Source organism: Nematolebias whitei, chromosome 8 (genome assembly GCF_014905685.2).
Source record: "Nematolebias whitei isolate Nwh7 chromosome 8, NemWhi1, whole genome shotgun sequence".
Taxonomy (NCBI): Eukaryota; Metazoa; Chordata; class Actinopteri; order Cyprinodontiformes; family Rivulidae; genus Nematolebias; species Nematolebias whitei.
The window spans coordinates 9,603,281-9,623,237 of NC_056505.1; the positions used below are offsets into that span (position 1 = coordinate 9,603,281).

Sequence of the window (19,957 nt, forward strand, 5' to 3'; positions counted from 1 at the left end):
TGTACTGTTTCTTCAGGCGATATCAAGACAAAGTGTCAGAAGCAGATTCAGGAAGTTTTTTAGTTGGGTTTTTGTTTCTATCTTAAAGTGTATCAATCTACTCATAAATTAGAGGCATCTTTTACTAATAACGTTCTTGAAAAATGTCTAAAAACAACCTGCACAACACTTTTAGTGTGCAAGCTCACATTGCCAACTTTTTAGTCAAAGAAGAACTTAAAAAAAACTCAACACTTTTAAACTATTTTACAGGAAAACAAGTTTTTTAACTTTAATCTCAGAGTTTTAAGCTCCTCAGACATGTGAAAGATGTCACGCACACAAAAAAAGATGTAGCTTTTTAATTTTTTTTAACCATTCTAAAAGCATATAAAGCATTTTTATGTAAATACTCATTTCATCTATGAAGTACAATAAGGTAATCAGAATACAAATTCTTGCAAATACTCCATGAAGTACAGTATTTGAGTGGCTGGGAAGAAAAAGAAAAAAACCTCTTCCGCAAATGTACACAGTACAAAAGATCTTATAATAAGTCAGTTAATTAGTAAAGACAGTATTTATATTTACTGTAGGTTACCAGGAAAGAGGCAGAACAAATGTGATTAAGGAAGAAGGAAACAAGTTAAAGCATGCTTTAAGGCAGCCACACCAGGCTGTTCAACTCCAGAACCACCATCCCAAAATATTTAAATGTGAAAAGATCCGCTCTAACAGCAAAACACGTTTACTTTAAATATATAAATAAAGAATCAAAGATATCAGCATCACCTTATTTTACAGCTTTGGGCAGATAAAAAGTCCCAAAAAGCGGCTTTACTTACAGTATTTCGGTGGGTCGTGTTGAATCTGAGTAGATGACATTCAGAAGACTCGGTATCTGCTACCTTCTCCGCCTCATCGGTCCATTTGAGTCGGTTCACACCAGGAACTGGAGTCCTTTTTCATTTGGATGACAAGGGCATGACGTAATCAACGCACACGAAACGCTCCCTTCAGGGGATCCTCGTAATTTTTAGTTTCACGCTCAAAACTACAGTACTTGGTGTTTCTATTTTACTTTTAACTCATTTTTTTTTAAATAAAAAAATTAACATTTTAATACGTGTTTTCCCATGTTAAACGATGCGAAGACATGTTCTTACAAATAATAAAACAAAAACGATTATTTTAGTTATATGACCGAACAAGTGTAGAAGAAACCTTAGTAGTATTTTTTTTTTTTCAACCTTGAACATAGTTAAATTTAAACCATTTTTAAGGCTATCAGTATCAAACTATATATTTTTGAAAACATAAAGTACCAATAAACAATTCGATTAACGGATTTTATTGAAGCAATTTTATGTTATCAAGCGAATAAATGTATTTAAATGCAGCGCTCGCGCTTTGACATCTTACTTAAACTGCACAATCACAGTGAGTTTCACAGTGGAGCCTCTTTACCGCAGTCTTAGCATAAAAACAATGTTTTCAAGTTCAGTTAAACGTTTATAAAAAATAAAGAATTTAGTATTAATTATGTAAAAAGTAAAATAACATGTGTACATGTAATTAACCTTGATTGTGTAAGTTAAACCATAATGTTTGTGGGTTAAGCTGCACAGGTTTTGGCCAATTAAGCAAAGCTAACAGCAGCTTAAAATATTAAAGTGTTTAACTGTAAACAAAATTGATTTTATATTTTAAAACAAAATTGTCCATCCATCGCCTTCTGCTTGTTCTGAAGTCAGATTGCAGGGGCAGCAGCCTGAGCAGGGAGTCCCAGACGCCTCTTTCCACCTCTTCTGGGAGGATTCCAAGGTGTTCCCAGGCCAAGTGAGCCGTCTCTCTCCAGCATGTCCGGGGTCTCCTCCCAGTCAGACACGCCCAAAGCACCTTCCTAGGGAAGCGCCCAGGGAGCATTACCAGATAGATGAACCACCTCAACAGGCTCCGTTCGATGTGGAGGAGCAACGGTTCGACTCAGTATCTCCTGGGTAACTGAACTTCTTACCCTATCTCTAACAGAGAGTCCAGCTACCCTGCGGCGGAAACTCATTTCAACCACCTGTATCCGCGATCTCATTCTTTCGGTCACTACCCAGAGTTCATGACCATAGGTGAGGGTAGGAACGTAGACCAACCGGTAAACAGAGAGCTTCGCCTTACAACTCAGCGCCCTATTCACCATAATGTACCAGCACAGAGTCCCCAATACTGCAGACGCTGGTCCACTCTGTCTACCAATCTCATGCTCAATTCTTCCCTCATTCATGAACAAAACCCCCAGATACTTGAACTCCTACACTTGAGGCATAACCTCAGCCTCAATCCGAAGAGATCAATCCACCCTTTTCCGACTAAGGACCATGGCCTCAGATTTGGAGATGCCGATTCTCATCCCAGCCACTTCACACCTCGGCAGCAAACTGCTCCAGTGAGAGCTGGAGATCACGGCACGATGACGCCAACTGGACCACATCATCTGCAAATAGCAGAGATGGGATCCATATGCTCACTGGCTGCACCGAGAAATTCTGTCCATAAGCTATGAACAGAACTGGTGACAACAGGCAGCCCAGGCAGAGTCCAACTACCACCCTGAAGGGGTCCGACCTACTACCGGCAATACAAACCAAACTCTTGCACCAACTGAATAGGGACCAAACAGTCCATAGAAACGGCCCCCCAATCCCATACTCACGTAGCAACCCCCAGTGTACCCCAAGGAACACGATTGAAAGCTTTCTTAAAGTCCACAAAACACATGTAGACTGGATGGTAGACTGGATGGGCAAACTCCCATGACCCCTCGAGGACCCTAGTGAGGGTAAAGAGCTGGTCCAGTGTTCCACGGCCAGGATAGAACCTGCAGTGTTCCTCCTGGATCTGAGGTTTAACCAACGATCGGACACACTTCTCCAGTACCCCGGAATAGACCTTACCAGGAAGGGAGGCTAAGGAGAGTGATGCCCCTACAAATGGAACACACCCTCCGGCCCCCCTTTTTGAAGAGGGGATCACCACCCCAGTCTGTCAATCCAGTGGCACTGCCCCCATGTCCATGCAATGTTGCAAAGGTATGTCAATCAAGATAGTCCAACAACATCCAAAGACTTAAGGAAGTCAGGGCGAATCCCCCCACCCCCCAGAGCCCTGCCGCCGTAGAGCTTAACTGTCAGCCACAGGACGGACCAACCCCGAAGTCCACAGACTCCGCTTCTATGGAAGACATGCTAGTGGGGTTGAGAAGGTCCTTGAAGTATTCCTTCCACCTCTCGATGACATCACTGGTTGAAGTCAACAGCATCCCACTTTCACTGAACAGTGTTAGTAAAGTGCTGCTTTCCCCTTCTCAGCCGCCTGATGGTTTGCCAGAATCTCCTCTGAGCCGACCAAGTCTTTATCCAAGATCTCACCGAACTCTTCCCACATCTGAACTTTTGCCTTTAACAGTCAAGGCTGCAGACCGCTTGGCCTTCCGGTACTCCTCAGCTGCCTTCTGTGTCTCACCAACTAAAAAGGACCAATAAGAGTCCTTCAGCTTGACAGCCTCCTTAACCCGGGGTGTCCACCGAGTTCCAGGATGGCCACCGCAAGAAGCACAGACAACCATGCGGCCACAGCTCAAGGTAGCCACCTCAATAACTCAGGTGTGAAACATGGCCAACTCAGACTCAATGTCCCCTGCCTCAGCTGGGATGCGGTTAAAGCGCTCCCAGAGGTGCGAGTTGAAGATCTTTCTGACAGGTTCTTCTGCCAGGCGTTCCCAGCAAACCCTCACTACACTTTTAGGACTATTGGGTTTGTCCGGCATCTTCCCCCGCCATCTGATCCAACTCACTACTAGGTGCTGATCAGTTGACAGCTCAGCTCTTTTCACCCGAGTGTCCAAAACAAACGGACGCAAATCAGATGACACGACTACAAAGTCAATCATCGATCTACGACCTAGTGCGTCCTGGTGCCAAGTGCACTTATGGACACCCTTATGTTTGAACATTGTGTTTGTGATGGACAAACTAGCACAGAAGTCCAACAACAGAACACCGCTCGGGTTCAGATCAGAGGCCGTTCCTCCCAATCACGCCCCTCCAGGTCACACTGTCACCCACGTGGGCATTGAAGTCAAACAAAATTGTCTAGAAATTAATTTTTAAACTCACAAAATGGATTTGTGCAAAAATGTAATCTGTCCGGTCTGGAGGTTCCAAACTAACAAGTATTTTAAGCAGCGCCGCTTGGCTTTTTGCTAACTGACATAGTGACATTAACAAAAATGTGTTCAGCGCAGATATTCCTAGAAAACCCTAAAAAAAAAAAAATCCCATAATCACCTGATCATCTGTTTACTCAAACTTTCAATGCTTTAAATGATACTAATGTAATAAAAACAGCAACATTTGAAGGTACAAAGACAAAGTGAACAAAAATGTTGACTATGTAAACAGTTTAATAATACGAAGACCAATCTAATTATTTCCAAAGAAATGAAAACTAATACTTAACAGTGCCAGAATGCAACACAGTCTTCATCAAAAGGTATGGTACTGAATTTCCACATTTCAATACAAGGAAAGTTCACAATGTAAAGATTTATATGTTTTACTGTAATAATAGTAACATCTTGGTTGGAAATTTTCATGGATATTAAAAAGCCCCTGCCAAACTTATGAATATCAACATTATCTGCAAAAAAACTAAACAAAATAGAAAATTTACATTAGACCATTTTTACAAATGATCTTTGTAGAAAATCACTGTCTTGTTTTTGAAGTTTTATTTATCAATTGTATCCAATTAAACTCAACACACGAGCGCTGTTCCATAAAAAAACCTATTAAAAAATCTAAAAAAAAAAAAGTGAAAAATATATTTGCACATTATTAATCAGCAACAGTTAAAGTGGTCAATTAAAACAAACGTGGCGGTGGAAGCTGCCTCAAACATCTGCAACAAGGAAAAACGTCAATTTGTTACAATCGGTGACGCACGATGTGACGGTTCAGTTCGGCGATGTTCGCGAGGTTTCGCCCGCAAAGTGCACAAGTAAATGGTTTCTCCTCATGCAGGACTTCAGCAGCTACATCTGTGGTTGTGACTTCACCTGAAGAATATGAGAAATTAGCTTGAATTGTTGTTCAATACGGTTTGGTACAACTGCAGTTAATGTTCATCATAAAGGACAGTGTATTTAACAAATCGCAGCTGGTTACTTGATTATTATTATTGCCGTTTTAAGCAGTTAAAAAGGGTACAATCTATAAGAAAAACTCAAATTGTAGGGTAAACTCTTGATGCAAACATCCTTACCGGTGCGAATATTTGAAGTTTCCTGCTTCTTGTGCTCGGTCTCATCCTCTGTCATCTCAACTTCCTCCTCCTGCTTTAGCCCTAAACTTTCAGTCGCCTCTTCCTCCTCGCAGGTTTCAAGACACCGCCGTTTCTCAACGTGGCATTCTTTCTCAAGAACTGGCATTTCTCCACAAGGTTCTGACGCCTCCGTGCAGGCTTCCGGGCTTTGTTTTTGTTCCTGCTTACACAGATAGAGGTCTACACTGTCCTTACAACTACCGGTAATTTGGAGTTGCGTGTAATTGGATGGAAAAGTCATTGAAATACTCTTGAAACTGACCCCCTCCTGAGCTCTCGTGCTGTTCGCTTGGTTCATCTTGGCTGCAATAATAGCGTTGGCTGGAATTTTGGGGTTCTGGGCCAAAGTGGTGCCGTCCTCGTTATCTAGTGATGTATCATTTATATTACAATCTACATTCCTTGCCTCGGTGTTGGGCTCCATTTTAAAAGTGTGCTTCTGATTTTTCCACTTGTGAGATTTGCTGCCATTTTCATCCAGCAGTAAGATGTGTTGAACTATGTCGTCCTCCACCTTTACATCGATGCTCCGTGTATCCTTAATTTGGAGCTTGCCGGCATGTGCAGTATCTGCCGTTTGGAAACAGGATGAGCTCTCTTCTTGGTTATCTGTGGGTCTTGACGGATACTTATTTGTCTGCTCTTTCTCTGGCTCACTACAATCCTCCGGCTGAACACCTTTGTTGATATATTCCTCCAGATCTTGCTCTGTCTTTATCACAACCTGACCTTCTGCAGAAAAAGTCAAAGATACATTCATTACTTCAGTCTTCAAGCCCTGCTCATGTCTCTTTTGGACTGTAGTGTTTGGATTTGCGTCGTCTTGAATGTCTGATGAAGAACTCTTCTTCGCAGGACTTTCTTCATTTTCATCCAGCTCTTGCTTCCCTTGTGCCTCCTCAGATGAAAGTACAGTTTTCTCTTGGGTGTCATATTCTGCAACGCTGTTAGTTTGAAGAACTTCATGAAAGTCAGCAGCAATCGCTTCCGTTTCCACCTCTTCGTTGTCAGTGTTGTAGCCATCGTTCTCCTCTAGCATCCTGCCAATCTTTGCTTCTACCTGATCGAGGCTCACCTGACCAACAAGCTCGTGATTCCTCAAGACCTGCATAAAAAAATAAGTAAATAATGAATTTAAATCTAAAGATTTTGATAGTTTTAGGCTGTGGAAGACTTCAAAATTAAAACTTTTATTTGCTGGTTTTAGCTGCTACAAAAAAAAAAAACAGTTTTACTGAATCAAATCTGTCTATCATGCCTTTTTTTAACAATCCAAGTGGACAGATGGCTGTTTCTTCAGACCTAAAGGAATTTCAGTGACGCACAGAAGGCTCCAGAGACAAATCCTCACCTGATGCTTATCGCTCAGGTGTGCCTCCAAGTCGGTCAGCCGAGTGCAGTCGAAGTAGCACAGCCGACACTGGTAAGGTTTGACGTCATCGTGCCTCATCATGTGCAAACGCAAGCTTTTGTCGCTACCGCTAGAAAAAGTGCACTTGTGACAGCGGAAGACCACGCCCTGAAGGTAGCGGGACAGTTTCGGACGACGTATCTCTATCGGCACAACACGCTCCTCTGAAAACACAAAACATAAGTGTCAAAACAGGAAGATTTGTGTACACACGAGTGGGTGAGACACTGAATCCTGCGACGCCTCGGACGTACCACGATGCAAGACGATGTGATCAATCATGTTGTTCTTGTTCTTGGTCTGGTAGAGGCAGAAGGGACAGCGAAGATCCTTCTGATGAGTAGGTTCGGACTGACAGGTGGAGTGGCCCATCTGCACGTGCATCTCCAAGGTTTTCCTAATGAAAATAAATAAATACCGAAATGTAAAAATGTAACACACTTGAATAGAACAGGGTAAATAACTCTGCTGCTGCGGCTTACCGTGAGCAAGTGAAAAACTCGCAGTCTTTACACCGGAGCATTTTTTTCCCGTGGCGGTTCATGTAGTGTCGCCGGATGCTCGACAGGTGTTGGGTGTTGAAGTTGCACATCTCGCACTGAAAGAGGCAGTTTTCCGGCAGCGTTAACTCCAAGACGTTGGTGTTAGTTTTGTCCGTGATCTGCGCCATCAAGCTGTAGTGGTTCAACTGCCGCTGCACGTCTGCAGGCTCCGAGTACATCATTTCTATCAGGGCAAACGATGCAACGATACGTTAGAAGGACCACCGGAGCAAGAACAGATCATTGTGGTGCAAGTTAAAACAGGAGCAGCGTGACTTGCCTTCAGTTTCTTCTGGTTCTTCATCAAGCTCCAAGTTAGTTTTCTCTGATGAATCAGAAGGCTCCTTTTCTACCTCCTCCTGAGAGATCATCTCTTCATTGTTGCCGGTGTCAACATTATCCTTCTGAATGATATCTGAGCATTTGGCAGCAGAATTAAAAGAAGGAAAGAAACAGCACTAAGTGCACATAAGAAAAACCTGTGTAATGGTCAGTATATTATCCACACAGTCTGGTAGATTATAGGGTTTGGGTGCAATTTCTGTAATTATCTGAACTGCTTAAAAACCAAACCAGTTTCAATCAACACAAAAGTCTGAACTTTACTGACAGTTATTCCTCCTGTCGGTTCATATACAGTAGTCCCTCGCTGCTTCGCGGTTCATCGCGGACTCACTATCGTGGTTTTCAAAATAAGATTGGACATGGCACAATTGGCTGATTGATGGATGAGCCGCACGATGGGCATGGAATTTTTATTTAAAATAAATTATTTAGCACCTCCTGCACCTTTGTGCAGCCCACACTGCAGGATAAGCTTCCTCCTGCAGCTGATCAGCTGTTCACCGTGCGGAGCAGAGAAGTGGGCGTGGCCAAGAACGCTTGCAGGTGGCAAAGAGCAGACGAGGCAAGGAGCTGAAATCACGACATTCTGTGCTCTTTTAGAGCATTTAGGCTTTAGAAACATTGTTTAGAATATTACATGAGTGTGGGAAGGGTTTAAAACACCTTAACACATGTATTTATAAATACAAAAATAAACTACTACTTATTACTTGTACTACTATTCCTACTTGGTGGTTTTTTCACTTATCGCAGGTCTTCAGGGTACGGATCCTCTGCGATAAACGAGGGACTGCTGCATACTGTATCAAATGACAGCATGTTTGCGACAGCCTATAAGACTTAACCAAACATTGGCAGGTTAGGCAAGGTTTAATTATTATTTATGTGGCTCAGTCTTTAACAGATTATAATCCATCAGCATAACCTGACAGTCAAACAACAGACAATCCGTGAAAGCAATCAGGTTCCTTTGCATCTTCTGAGTGGAAATAATAGGAGGCAGGAGGAGACTGGTGTCATTCCTGAAATACTTCCTCTTGTGGCCAAGAAGAAATTCTTGCTTTTACACTGTTCTCATGCAGGATTCTAGAGTTTAGACATTTCTGACCAAGTTTTCTGACCTTGATGGTTTTTCAGAATGTGGCTTCGCACGAGGCTCATGACATTCGACCGATAGGAACAGCAGCTACACCGGAAAGGCTTCAGAGTCCCAGTTTTGTAGAAGATGTACTTTTTGATGCTGACGAAAGAGCAAAAAAGGTCAAATAAAAACAGTAAAATATCCTACATTCAAACAAGAACATTGGTAACATTGCAGCTTTGGCCAACTACAGTGAATTTACGCTAAGCTTTAGTTGCTTCACGTACAGCATTTTGTGAATTCTGGAAATCAAAAACAAAATCTTTACTTTTGAAATAAAATCGCTGTAAAATACGTAACATTACAAACTAGCACTGTAAAGCTTTAAAAACTTAGTGACGTGTAAAAATTATTCCTAAAAAGTGCCCACTTTTTATTTTCCGCAATAACCAATTTGCAAAGCTTGTACAGCAAAAATCACAACGTATTCAATTTGAAATGTTTTGTGTCCGTTGTTAAAAAGTCTCACTTACTCTGTGGTTGTCAGATTGTCCTGATTGTTGAGGGCTGCTATGAAGGCGTGGCTGCGCTCGTGTAAACGTAGTCCTTTCACTGACCTGAACAACCTGTGGCAACGTTTACAAGGAAGTCTGCCCAGTTTTACTTCAGCGTCTGGTTCAGCCTCAGTGACTTTGGAAGCGGACGGTTGGGGACTTGTCGGCAGAACGTCGCCCTCTTCCGACGTCTCGTTCTGCTTGGCGAGCTCCTCCACACTTTTAGTCGCGGACACTTCACCTTGTCTGCAGCGCTGCACATTAAAGTCACGGTGATCGACCTGTAAACGTAGTTCTGGGACAGATCAGGACATCTCTATCACAATTAACCTACCTCCACAGGTTTGGGATCCCATGGCAGGCTGGAAGGTGAAGCCTTAATCTGTTTACTCGCTGCCATCTCCATCTTTGCTCTGTGGCGATCCAGGTGATAACGAAGATTCTTGGTTCCATACAACTTCGTCCAACAGTGGGCACATCTGTAAAGCCCTGTGCTCTTCTTTGGTTTCACTCCAAATGATAACACTGTGAAGTCCGACTTGTTGCCCAAGCGATGAAAAGTATTATAATGGTCGATAAGCGACTCAGACGAGTCAAACATCAAGTCTGGGCATTTCACACACTTGACATCTCGCTTATGTTCATCGTGGGGACTCAGAGAAGTGGGCTTGCGCCTGTTATACTTTTCCAGCAGCTTGTACCTTTCAGTTGAATTCAGTTTGTGAAAGTTTTTCAAGTGTTTCCATAGGTATCCCCGAAAGGATGTCGAGTAAGCACAAAGCTCGCACTCGTACAAAAAGTCTTCGTCCTGCAGCGCCGGCGTGTCCGACGTCTTCGGGGTGCTCAAACCTTCTGCGAGGTCTGCTTCTGACCTCGAGCCTGGAGGATCGTCAACATCTGACATTTCTGCTTCACGTTCTGCTGAAAGCTCGGAAGCTGCTTTCTTAACGTGTTCTTTCTTGCGGTGGGATTTCAGTTTAAACAACGATGGATACATTTGTGGACATCTTTTACACAAGTAACCTCTTTCATAGAGTCCTTTTCCGTTTGAACAGCCAGCAATGTTGGAGACAAATATTTCAGCCGTGTCCAGCCTCGCTGCTCTTACTTCAATATGTGGATGCTTCATTTGACAGTGAGTGAGAACGCCATGGACGGAAACATTCACATATGGGCATTTTGGACACTTGTAGACCAACCGTTTCTCCTTTGATGAGTTATCTTGTCGTTGCCGAGTTGATGGATGATCCCGAGACGATGACTTTGTATTCTTGGTAGCCGTCTTGTACACCGTCGCATATTTTAAAAAGGCAGCCTTTCCATGCCTTTTATAATAATGCCTTCCAAGTAAAGCTTTACTAAAATAAAATAAGTGACACACTGAGCACTTGTATACGGAGTCCTCCGAGACCATATCTGCGTGGTGCTTGTGCATGTGTCGAAAGAGACTAAGTGTTGTGGTGGAAAAGTAACTACAGTGCTGGCACCTCATGCTGACGTTATTCGTCTCACTCAGAAAGGAACCTTTAGACACAGATTTGAGAGAGCTGCAGGGCTTAGCACGTTTTATTTTACTAACAGCAGACGGCTTAGGAGCAGGTTTGAGCGTGCTTGGTGGAGTCTCGTTATGTTCCTGCTCACAGTGTCTGTTCAGTTCATCCAGCGATTTGCAGATCTGTGAGCAGGTTTGACACATGTGCCCCCTGATTTTTAAAGTCTCACCAGATTCACGTAACCTAATGTATTTCTTTCGGTTATATAAATGCACCAGATCCACATAAAGACTGTCCGCACTGGACTCGAGGTCAGGATGCTTCATCTTACAGTGACCGAGAAGTCCATGATGGAGTGTGTTGATGTAGGTGCAATGGGGACACTTAAACACATGCGCAGGCGCTTGGCGTTTTGCTTTTTTTCTCAGTTTGACCACGTTTACAAGTTCAAGGTGTTTCGTTCCAGAGTGAGTGCTGAGACCATGCTGGGAGATCAAAGTGGGAGATGCTTCATCTGCGTCCTCAAGGGGCATTTGGAACGATTCAAACACCCCAGGCATATTATTTAGGTCTTCCAAATGGCTTTTTGCACTTGCTTCATTGTTCTTCAACGGATCCAATTTGTCTTTTTCGTGAACTTCATTGTTATGGCGTGTAAGACCTGACTGCGTGCCACTTTTAAAAGGACACACGGTGCATGGATAAGGCTTGCTGTCGTTTTGTTCTGAACTTTTGCACGTCTGGCTGCCGCCCGTGTCATTGTCCAGATGAGCAGACTTTAGTTGAGATTTCTTCCTTTTTGGACCAGCACACAACCGATTATGTATGTAGCTGAGGCTCGCCGGGCGCCATGTGTGTTGCTCCAGGTAGTGCTCACGGAGCACCAATGAATTTTTGTGACTGAAAACACACCATTCACAGTAGTAGCCTGCTTCTAATGTGCCTAGACGAAAACACTTCTGTAAAATTTCTGAGATTGAGCGATTTGAGTTGTGGGTTTTTCGAAGATGAGCTTTTAAAAGACACAGGTACTGAGTACTGTACTCACAAATATAGCACCCAAGTTTCCTCTGCGTTTCTGAGACTTCTGCTGATGATGGGACTTCCTCAGAGGTTTTGGCAGGTTTGTCCGATTTTTTATTTTTCTTCTCCGTCTGTTTCTGGTTTGCAGCAGATTCCTGAGTCAGTTTGAGAACCTCAGAGGTGTACAGACAGAGATCAGCAGCCTTGTTGGCAGAACTATGATGCACTTTGGAATAATGAGATAACACAGTGGTCATAGTCGTGTTTCTATAGTTGCACAAGTCGCAAAAAATTTTATCTTCATCACCATCGTTTAGGAGAGGAAACGGTAGATAAGTAGAAGAGAAGCTTTTTCTGTCAGATTTTGACTTTTTGATTTTCTCTCGGATCACAGCTGTGTATTCATCGGTTTGTCGAATAGTGATATTTTTGACATGGTGGGTTTGACATTGATGAGTAAACACTCCTTGTGCGCTTGGACTTCCAAAATTACATATTAGGCAGTAAAACAATTTTTCCGCATCGGCATAAGCATCAAGCTTTTCCACAGAAACATCATCAGCGTCATCTTCTTCGGGGCAAGCTTTTGTTTTGTTGCTTATTTTAACTTGTTTTTTTGCCTTAGATGGAGTCGGACTCTTAACTGCATTTGTTCTAACATTAGCACTATATTCCACGATGTCTTTCATAGTTATTGGTGGCTGCATAAAGTGTTTTGCAGAATGATGACCAAGAACACTTCTGACTTCACAACCCGTGTAACTGCAAATCTGGCAGTAGTACACGTTTGCTGCTGAACTAGAGGACTTGTTGCCCGATCCAGGCATAATTTTTCTGTTACTTTCAGAAGATGACATCTTTGGTGTGGATTTATCCTGCAAAGATTCCACAGGTTTAGTTGGAGAAGCATCCAAGGGCTTCTCGTATGCCTCAGCTGTGTGTTTGGGCAAAAACAATGCACTCTTTGCTTGCAGCGACAGCTCTGGTTTGTTGTTTGTTTCGGGTACCACTTGTGATGCACTATGGGCTGAATGCTTAATTTGATCTATTGTAACTACCTTCTCTGGATGTTTCTTTTGGTAGTGAACATGCATAACAACAGCTGATTTATGCAGAAACCCACACTTGCTGCATTTATACAGTGTCACGTCTGGTCCATTAGAAGTAGGATGCTGAGGTGAAGATGTATTTTTGTCCTCCTTACAAGGTGTATGGGTCTTCTCGGGTGTTTTTGAACTGGACGTTTTTTCTTGCGTTTTACCCAGAGTTATTTCATCCTGGCATTTGCTCTCAGAATATTTACAGAACAACAAAGGACTGTTTAATTTGCAAGTTGGATGCTTTTCCTTGTAATGCTCTCTTAAGGCCTTCATCATGGTGGTGGTGAATGGACATGAAAAACATTTAAAAACCAAGCTTTGCTCATTTAGCTTTAGCTTGAACACATCTGCAGCCCCGGGATGCTTTTCCGTGTAGTGCCACTTGAGATCAACTGGGCTTAAAAACTCAACTGGACACTCCAGGCAGCGGAAGGATGCATTCTGATCATTTTGGATCTGAATGTAGGACGCATTACATCTGACATAGGGGTGGTAATCGTGATAATGAGAAGTCATACGTCTAAAACTCCCATCTCTGTAGTCGCAGTGCTTACAGGAGTAAACAACTGGGTTCGGAGAGTCTCTACTACCAAGACTATGCTTATTTTCCTCTTCATCCTCACTGAATTCAAAAGAAAAATCTGTGCTGAGTGGAGGTGATTGACTTGCATTTTCTTGGTCTGAAAGTGTTGTCTGTTTTGTTCCTAATTTAACTTTTTTTGCAGGAGGACCTTCTGAACTACTGCTATTGCTACTCTTGTCAATGCTGTTATGAAGTTCTTTGCATCTGTCCTTAAGCTTGGGTGCTCTGTAGTTTGTGATGAAATGTTGGTCATTTTGCAAAAACTTATTAGAGTCAGTCCCACTAGAGGAAATATCAATCAGAGATGTTGCTCTACCGCTTGAACTGGGACTAAAGCAGGAGGGAGACTCCTGCAAAATCAGAGCTCCTTTATCATCAACTAACTTTGTATGTGGGTTCTCAGCTGATCCAGGTGATGCTGCAAAGACCTTAGTGATGGTTTGCTGCGGCCTCTTGTATGTTTTCAGATCCTTTGAAATTTTGGGTGAACTTTTAGCGCTTGAGGTAGGCATAAGGGGAAGAAAATAATGATCATCTTCTGTTTCTGCAGCTTCATTGCACTGGTTTGTCGAACTGTCAAGTACTTCGCTCTCGGCGTCTTCAGAAATGACTACAGCGTCAATTAAGTTCTGCTCTTCAGTCTTCTGACACACTTTCTCGTGCCTGTTTAAAACGTCCTGATGATGAGTTTTAAAATCACAAAACTGGCATTTGAAAGGCTGCCCTGAACGTCTGCTATTGCAGTTTTCACTGCTAGCTGCGTTACTATCCGCGTACTTCAGACCAGCACCTCTGAGCGCAGCATCCACCTCTAGGAAATGTACTTTGCTGAGATGCTCATAAAGGTACACCTTGGATTTGAAGATTAGGGGACACTTAATACAATCATAAGACCTGATCGTGGATGACTGGGCGACTGCTTGATTGCTGGATTCCTTGATGTGCTCAAAGGTAGAAAGCTTCACAGAATCTAAAAGTAAAAGATACATTTGTTAAGTATGCAGCCTTCTTTACTAAATAAAAAAAATGGATGACAGTTCAACACATACCACTTTGCATCTTGATTTCCTCATTCAGCTTACTCAAAACAGATGCATACCTACATTATTAGAAACAGGAATTAGTAAAACAACAAGGGTCCGTTCCAGAAAATACTTCATTATTTTGTTACAACACTTGCGGATGGAAGATGTTTATAGGAAAAAACACAAAGCCGGTGTCCGTTTTAGAAAAAACGAGTGACGAGCGGACTGAACAACTCTTTAACTAACTTTCTGTGCTACACACAGAGGACGGGAAAACACGTCTTTCTTCAAAATAAATAAAACAACAAAACTGCCTCAAAAACTATCAAGATGGAAAATACCAGCCGCTTTAGCACTCGCTGCGCGCAGTTTATGTACTCACACTTGAAGATAAACAAGAGAAAAGGCTCATAAGGCGATGTCTTGAAACACTTATGTTGTTAGCTTGAACACACAGCACGTTTCCGCCATTTTTCCCGCGACTACAAAACCTGCGCGATTTATTCTCGGTATTTTCCTTCTTCTTCTTCTTCTGCTAAGCAGCTTCCTTCCTGCTGAGACATATTATAAGATGGCGGAGTGAGCAGTTGCAGCTTGCAGGCTCCGGTGTAAATAGTTTGTAAACAGTCCTTGAATGTTATTTTATGTGCTTCTGCTGCGCGCAGCGAGTTAACTGAAAAGCTTCTAAGAAGTCTGGTGAATGTTTTGAAGCGAAATATAAACTTTGCAAGTGTTTTTTCTGAACGGGCTAACACGTGGACGAAAAGTTAGCTACGATGGACGAACATGACTACGGCCTGGTCGCTCTTCCCAGTGTGAGTGAAGATAGAGACTGCAATAATACTGACGTTGGAGCTGATGAACAGATGTCTAAGACGGAAAAGATCAACCAGGAACACACTCCAACTAAACCTCCCAACTCTAAAAGGCAGAAGAAAGGCGACGACGACCCTCAGCGTGAGTGCGACCTTAAGACTATTCTAGAAGCTGTGAATTCACTGACATCAACAGTGAGTTCACTGATGAAAAAGGTTGATGCACAAACTGAACTTCTGCAGAAGTATGAGAGAAAGATGGAGGAGAATGCTGCTGCTATTAAAGTGAACAAAGAGAGCATAAAGGGGCTGCAGGAAAAAGTCAGTGAGCTTGAAGAGGAGAACAAACAGCTGAAGGAGTCTGTGATGGAACAAGCTCGATACAAAAGGAGATGGAATTTGAGACTGAATGGCCTTGCAGAAAAAGAGGGGGAAAACACCAGAGAGGAGGTTATTGGCATTTTGACCAGAGTGGTGCCCATCTCAGTGGATCAGCTTCGTGGGACAGTCGACACCGTACATCGCCTGGGAAGGAAGAGTGACCCCGCCACTTCAAACAACGCTCCGCGGTCAATAATAATCCAGTTTGTGGCAAGAACGGTTCGAGACGAGGTCTGGAAGAGATCCAAGGATGCCAGGGTCTGTCAGGAGAAGCGTATCCAGTTCAAAGAAGATTTCTCCAAAGAAGACAGGGAAGCTCGCAAGAAGTTGTGGCCGCTGGTACGAGATGCCAGACAGCGAGGGCAGAGAGCTTTCCTGAAGGAAGGATACGCTCTGATCAACAACCGCAGAGTCGACCCTTCATAGACACTCACTGAGCTTTTCACTCTGAATTTTATTCAGTCTTATTACGATAAATGATAACAATAGATAGATAGAGTTTCGATTCACCTGATATGCCTTAAAAGTTAAATGCACCTTATTCAGATAGTAGATGGGACAAGATTTCTCATTCCTGCACATCTTATGATTCCGTGTTCTACCTCAAAAGTTTTTAGGTATATTATCTTTTATTTCTTTAAATGCTAGGGGGCTTAAAAACAATGTGAAACGAAAAGCTGTTTTTCTTTTTTGTAAGGAGCAAAGAGCTAATTGTGTTTTCCTACAAGAAACTCACTCTGGTGAAGACGATGTGAACTTTTGGAAGTTACAGTGGGGTGATTCTGTTTTTTTCAGTCACGGGACGTCACACTCAGCGGGTGTTATGATTCTGTTGAACAGATTTCCAGGCAAAATTTTACATCATACTAGTGACACAAACGGGCACTGGCTGATGGTGATAACAGAAATTAATGATGAAAACTTTATTTTGGTGTGTGTTTATGGTTACAATGAAAGAGGCAAAAACAAAACTTTGATATCTGACTTATGTCAACATATTACAGATAGTATGCATTCTTACTCAACAGATAAAGTTATAGTTGGGGGTGATTTTAATTTGGTACCCGATCTATGGTTAGACAGAAATCCACCTCGGGTCCACTGTCATAAATATGATGACCTGATTGTTCAGTTAATGAATAGTGCAAATTTGATTGATTATTGGAGAGTTAAACATCCTGGGACTTGTCAGTTTTCCTGGTTTAATGCCTCTGGGAATGGTCTAAGCTCTAGAATTGATTACTGGCTCATTTCTAATTCTTTGATAAATCATATTAATAAGTGTGAGATATCTGCTGCACCTTTAACTGATCATTGTGTTATTTCTCTATCTCTTCTGTTTTCAAGGTCAGATCCTGGTCTAACTCCTGTTTGGAAATTCAATAATACTCTTTTGCAGAATTCTGTTTTTGGTGAAGATGTCAGACAGCTGGTGGTGGAGGTCAATGCCTTGGAAATGTCAGCTGTGAGTAAATGGGAATGGTTCAAATTTAAAATAAGGGAGCTGGCTATTGATACAAGTAAAAAACTGTCTAAATTGAAACAACAACAACAATTTAATATCATTACAAATATTAATAGTCTTAGTAAAAAGACGGATCTGTCACCTGAAGAACTTGTTGAACTAAATAAATTACAGAGTGAACTAGATAAATTATATGAAGAAAAAGCTAAAGGTGCTTTCATTCGTTCTCGAGCTCGCTGGATTGAAGAAGGGGAGAAAAATACATCTTATTTTTTCAACCTGGAAAAACACAGGCAACTAAAAAAGAAAATCACTAAGTTGAATATAAATGGATCTGTTTCTGAAGATGAAACTCAGATTAATAGAGAATTACATAATTTTTACAGTAACTTATATAAATCCAACTACTCTGAGACAAACTGTTCAACATTTATAAACACCATAAGAGAATTCAATAAAGCAATTGATCTAGATTTTAAACAATTTATGGAAAAACAAATTGAACTTGAGGAGTTGGATAAGGCTATTTTGAAGATGTCTACTGAGAAGTCTCCTGGCTTGGACGGGCTAACAACTGAATTTTATAGATTCTTTTGGAAAGAGATTAGAGAGATGCTTTATAAAGCTTTCTTAGACTGTATCTCATCAGGTAACCTCTCTAATACTATGAAACAAGGGATAATCACCTTAATTCCAAAACCTAATAAAGATGTGCAAATGCTGGATAACTGGAGACCCATCACTCTGCTGTGCACTGATTATAAAATTTTAGCTCATGTTTATGCTGATCGGCTGAATAGAGGACTTAAAGATATAATTGATGAAAGTCAATCAGCCTTTGTTAAAGACAGAAATATACACAATCATATTAGACTGGTCCTTGATATGTTGGATTATTGTGACTGCCTTGATAATGATAGTCTGATCCTGTTTCTTGATTTTTACAAGGCATTCGACACAATTGAACACGCTTTTTTGTTAGAGACTTTAAGGTTTTTGGGTTTTGGTGATTCATTTTGTGGATTAATTAGGATGTTTTATAATGATATCTATAGCTCAGTCTCTTTAAATCCAGGACTTACTTCTAGATTTAAGATCCAGCGAGGCATCCGTCAGGGTTGTCCTATCTCCCCAAAACTGTTTATCTTGACTACTCAGTTACTAGCTCTTCAAATTAATAGCAATCCCGAGTTAAAGGGAATTAATTTTTTTGATAGAGAATACAAGATTAGTCAATTTGCCGATGACACAGCATTGTTTTTAAAAAATGATTTAATGGTTGAAAAAGCCCTTAATACAATTTCACTATTCTCTAAGGCTTCAGGTCTTGGACTTAACATTAACAAATGTGAGATCCTTCCCATTCATAACTGTATTCATCAAAACATCCAGTCAATCAGAGTCGTACATGAAGTTAAATATTTGGGTGTACTAGTATCTAAGAATGCAGTTAGAAGGGAAGATGAGAACATCTCAAACCGCTTAGTGGGTATGAAACAAAGTCTCAGCCGTTGGTTGACAAGAGATCTGACTATTTTTGGAAGGAACCTGTTGACTAAAGCAGATGGCATTTCCAAGGCTGTTTATCCATGTCATTCTATGTATATATCACCACAAAACATAAGAAAAGCCAACTCTATTATCTTTCAGTTTTTGTGGAAAAATAAGACTCATTATGTTAAAAGGTCCCAACTAGTTAAAAAACATGAGCATGGTGGTATCAATGCACTAGACTTTGAAGCAATGGTTGGAACATTTAGGACTAAATGGTTAAAAACCTTTTTACAACAACAAAATTCAATGTGGTTTCACATCCCTGCCTCCATTTTTAAGCAGCTGGGAGGAATTGACTTCCTTGCAAGGTGTGACTTCGAAGTGACGAAGATTCCAGTTAAACTATCAAACTTCCACAAACAAGTTCTTCAGTTCTGGAAAATGATATTTCACCATAATTTCTCACCTCATGGATCAACTTTGTGGAATAATAGAGCAATCACAGTGGGCAGAAAGTCAATATTTAGAAAAGACTGGTATGAAAAAGGCATCATTTTTGTAACAGACATCTTGGATTGTAATGGAGATCTTTTAAATTTCTCATCTTTTGTTAGAAAATATAACCTTAGCTGCTGCCATAAAGATTTTATGAAGGTATGTAAAGCAATCCCTTTAGCCTTGATTCAGTTAATTAAAAATATCATTATGTATTCAAAGGTGACCGTTTCCATGCCCACATTAAAACTAAATGACTGTAGTTTAGTTGATCTCAAATGTAATAACAAGATGATCAATGAATGCATGCGACAAACGATTTACTATGATTACAACCAAGATTCATTCAAGAAACCTCCCAACATAAATCATAAAACCATAATGACTTCTGCTCATTCGAAATTTGTCAAATGGCCTATATCTCCTAAAGTGAAAGAAAACCATTTTAAAATAATAAATAAGATCTATCCAGTAGCCATGCTTCTGCACAGAAGATTTAAATTTGAGGTGGATTTGTGTACCTTCTGTAAATCTGAAGATGAATCCCTTGAACATTTGTTTTTTTCATGTCAATACTCACAAAGTTTCTGGACTGACATTACAAACTGGATAAATCTAAAACTGAACATTCCTCCCTTTGATGCTGATGCCATTTTATTTTACATGGATAATTTAAGCTCAGCTTACTCCGATGCTATAAATATAGTCATCCTTATAGCAAAGTATCACATTCATTGTAGTAAGTGGAGGGACAATCAGCCCTCCTTCCCGTGTTTTATGAACGAATTCAAGTTG

The 19,957-nt window shown here is 41.3% G+C and overlaps 1 protein-coding gene across 1 annotated transcript; it reads right to left on the bottom strand.

The window, feature by feature from the left end:
- Positions 1–4,645: 4,645 nt before the first annotated feature.
- LOC119413839 (zinc finger protein 462) lies at positions 4,646–15,031 on the bottom strand. Its single transcript, XM_037680904.1, has 11 exons — positions 14,895–15,031; positions 14,537–14,586; positions 9,623–14,457; positions 9,268–9,542; positions 8,775–8,893; positions 7,589–7,723; positions 7,249–7,492; positions 7,021–7,163; positions 6,707–6,930; positions 5,296–6,460; positions 4,646–5,089 (listed from the first exon to the last, which is right to left on the bottom strand). The coding sequence occupies exons 2-11, from the start codon at positions 14,544–14,546 to the stop codon at positions 4,959–4,961; spliced, it is 7,281 nt and encodes a 2,426-aa protein (XP_037536832.1). The 5' UTR covers positions 14,547–14,586; positions 14,895–15,031; the 3' UTR covers positions 4,646–4,958.
- Positions 15,032–19,957: the final 4,926 nt, after the last annotated feature.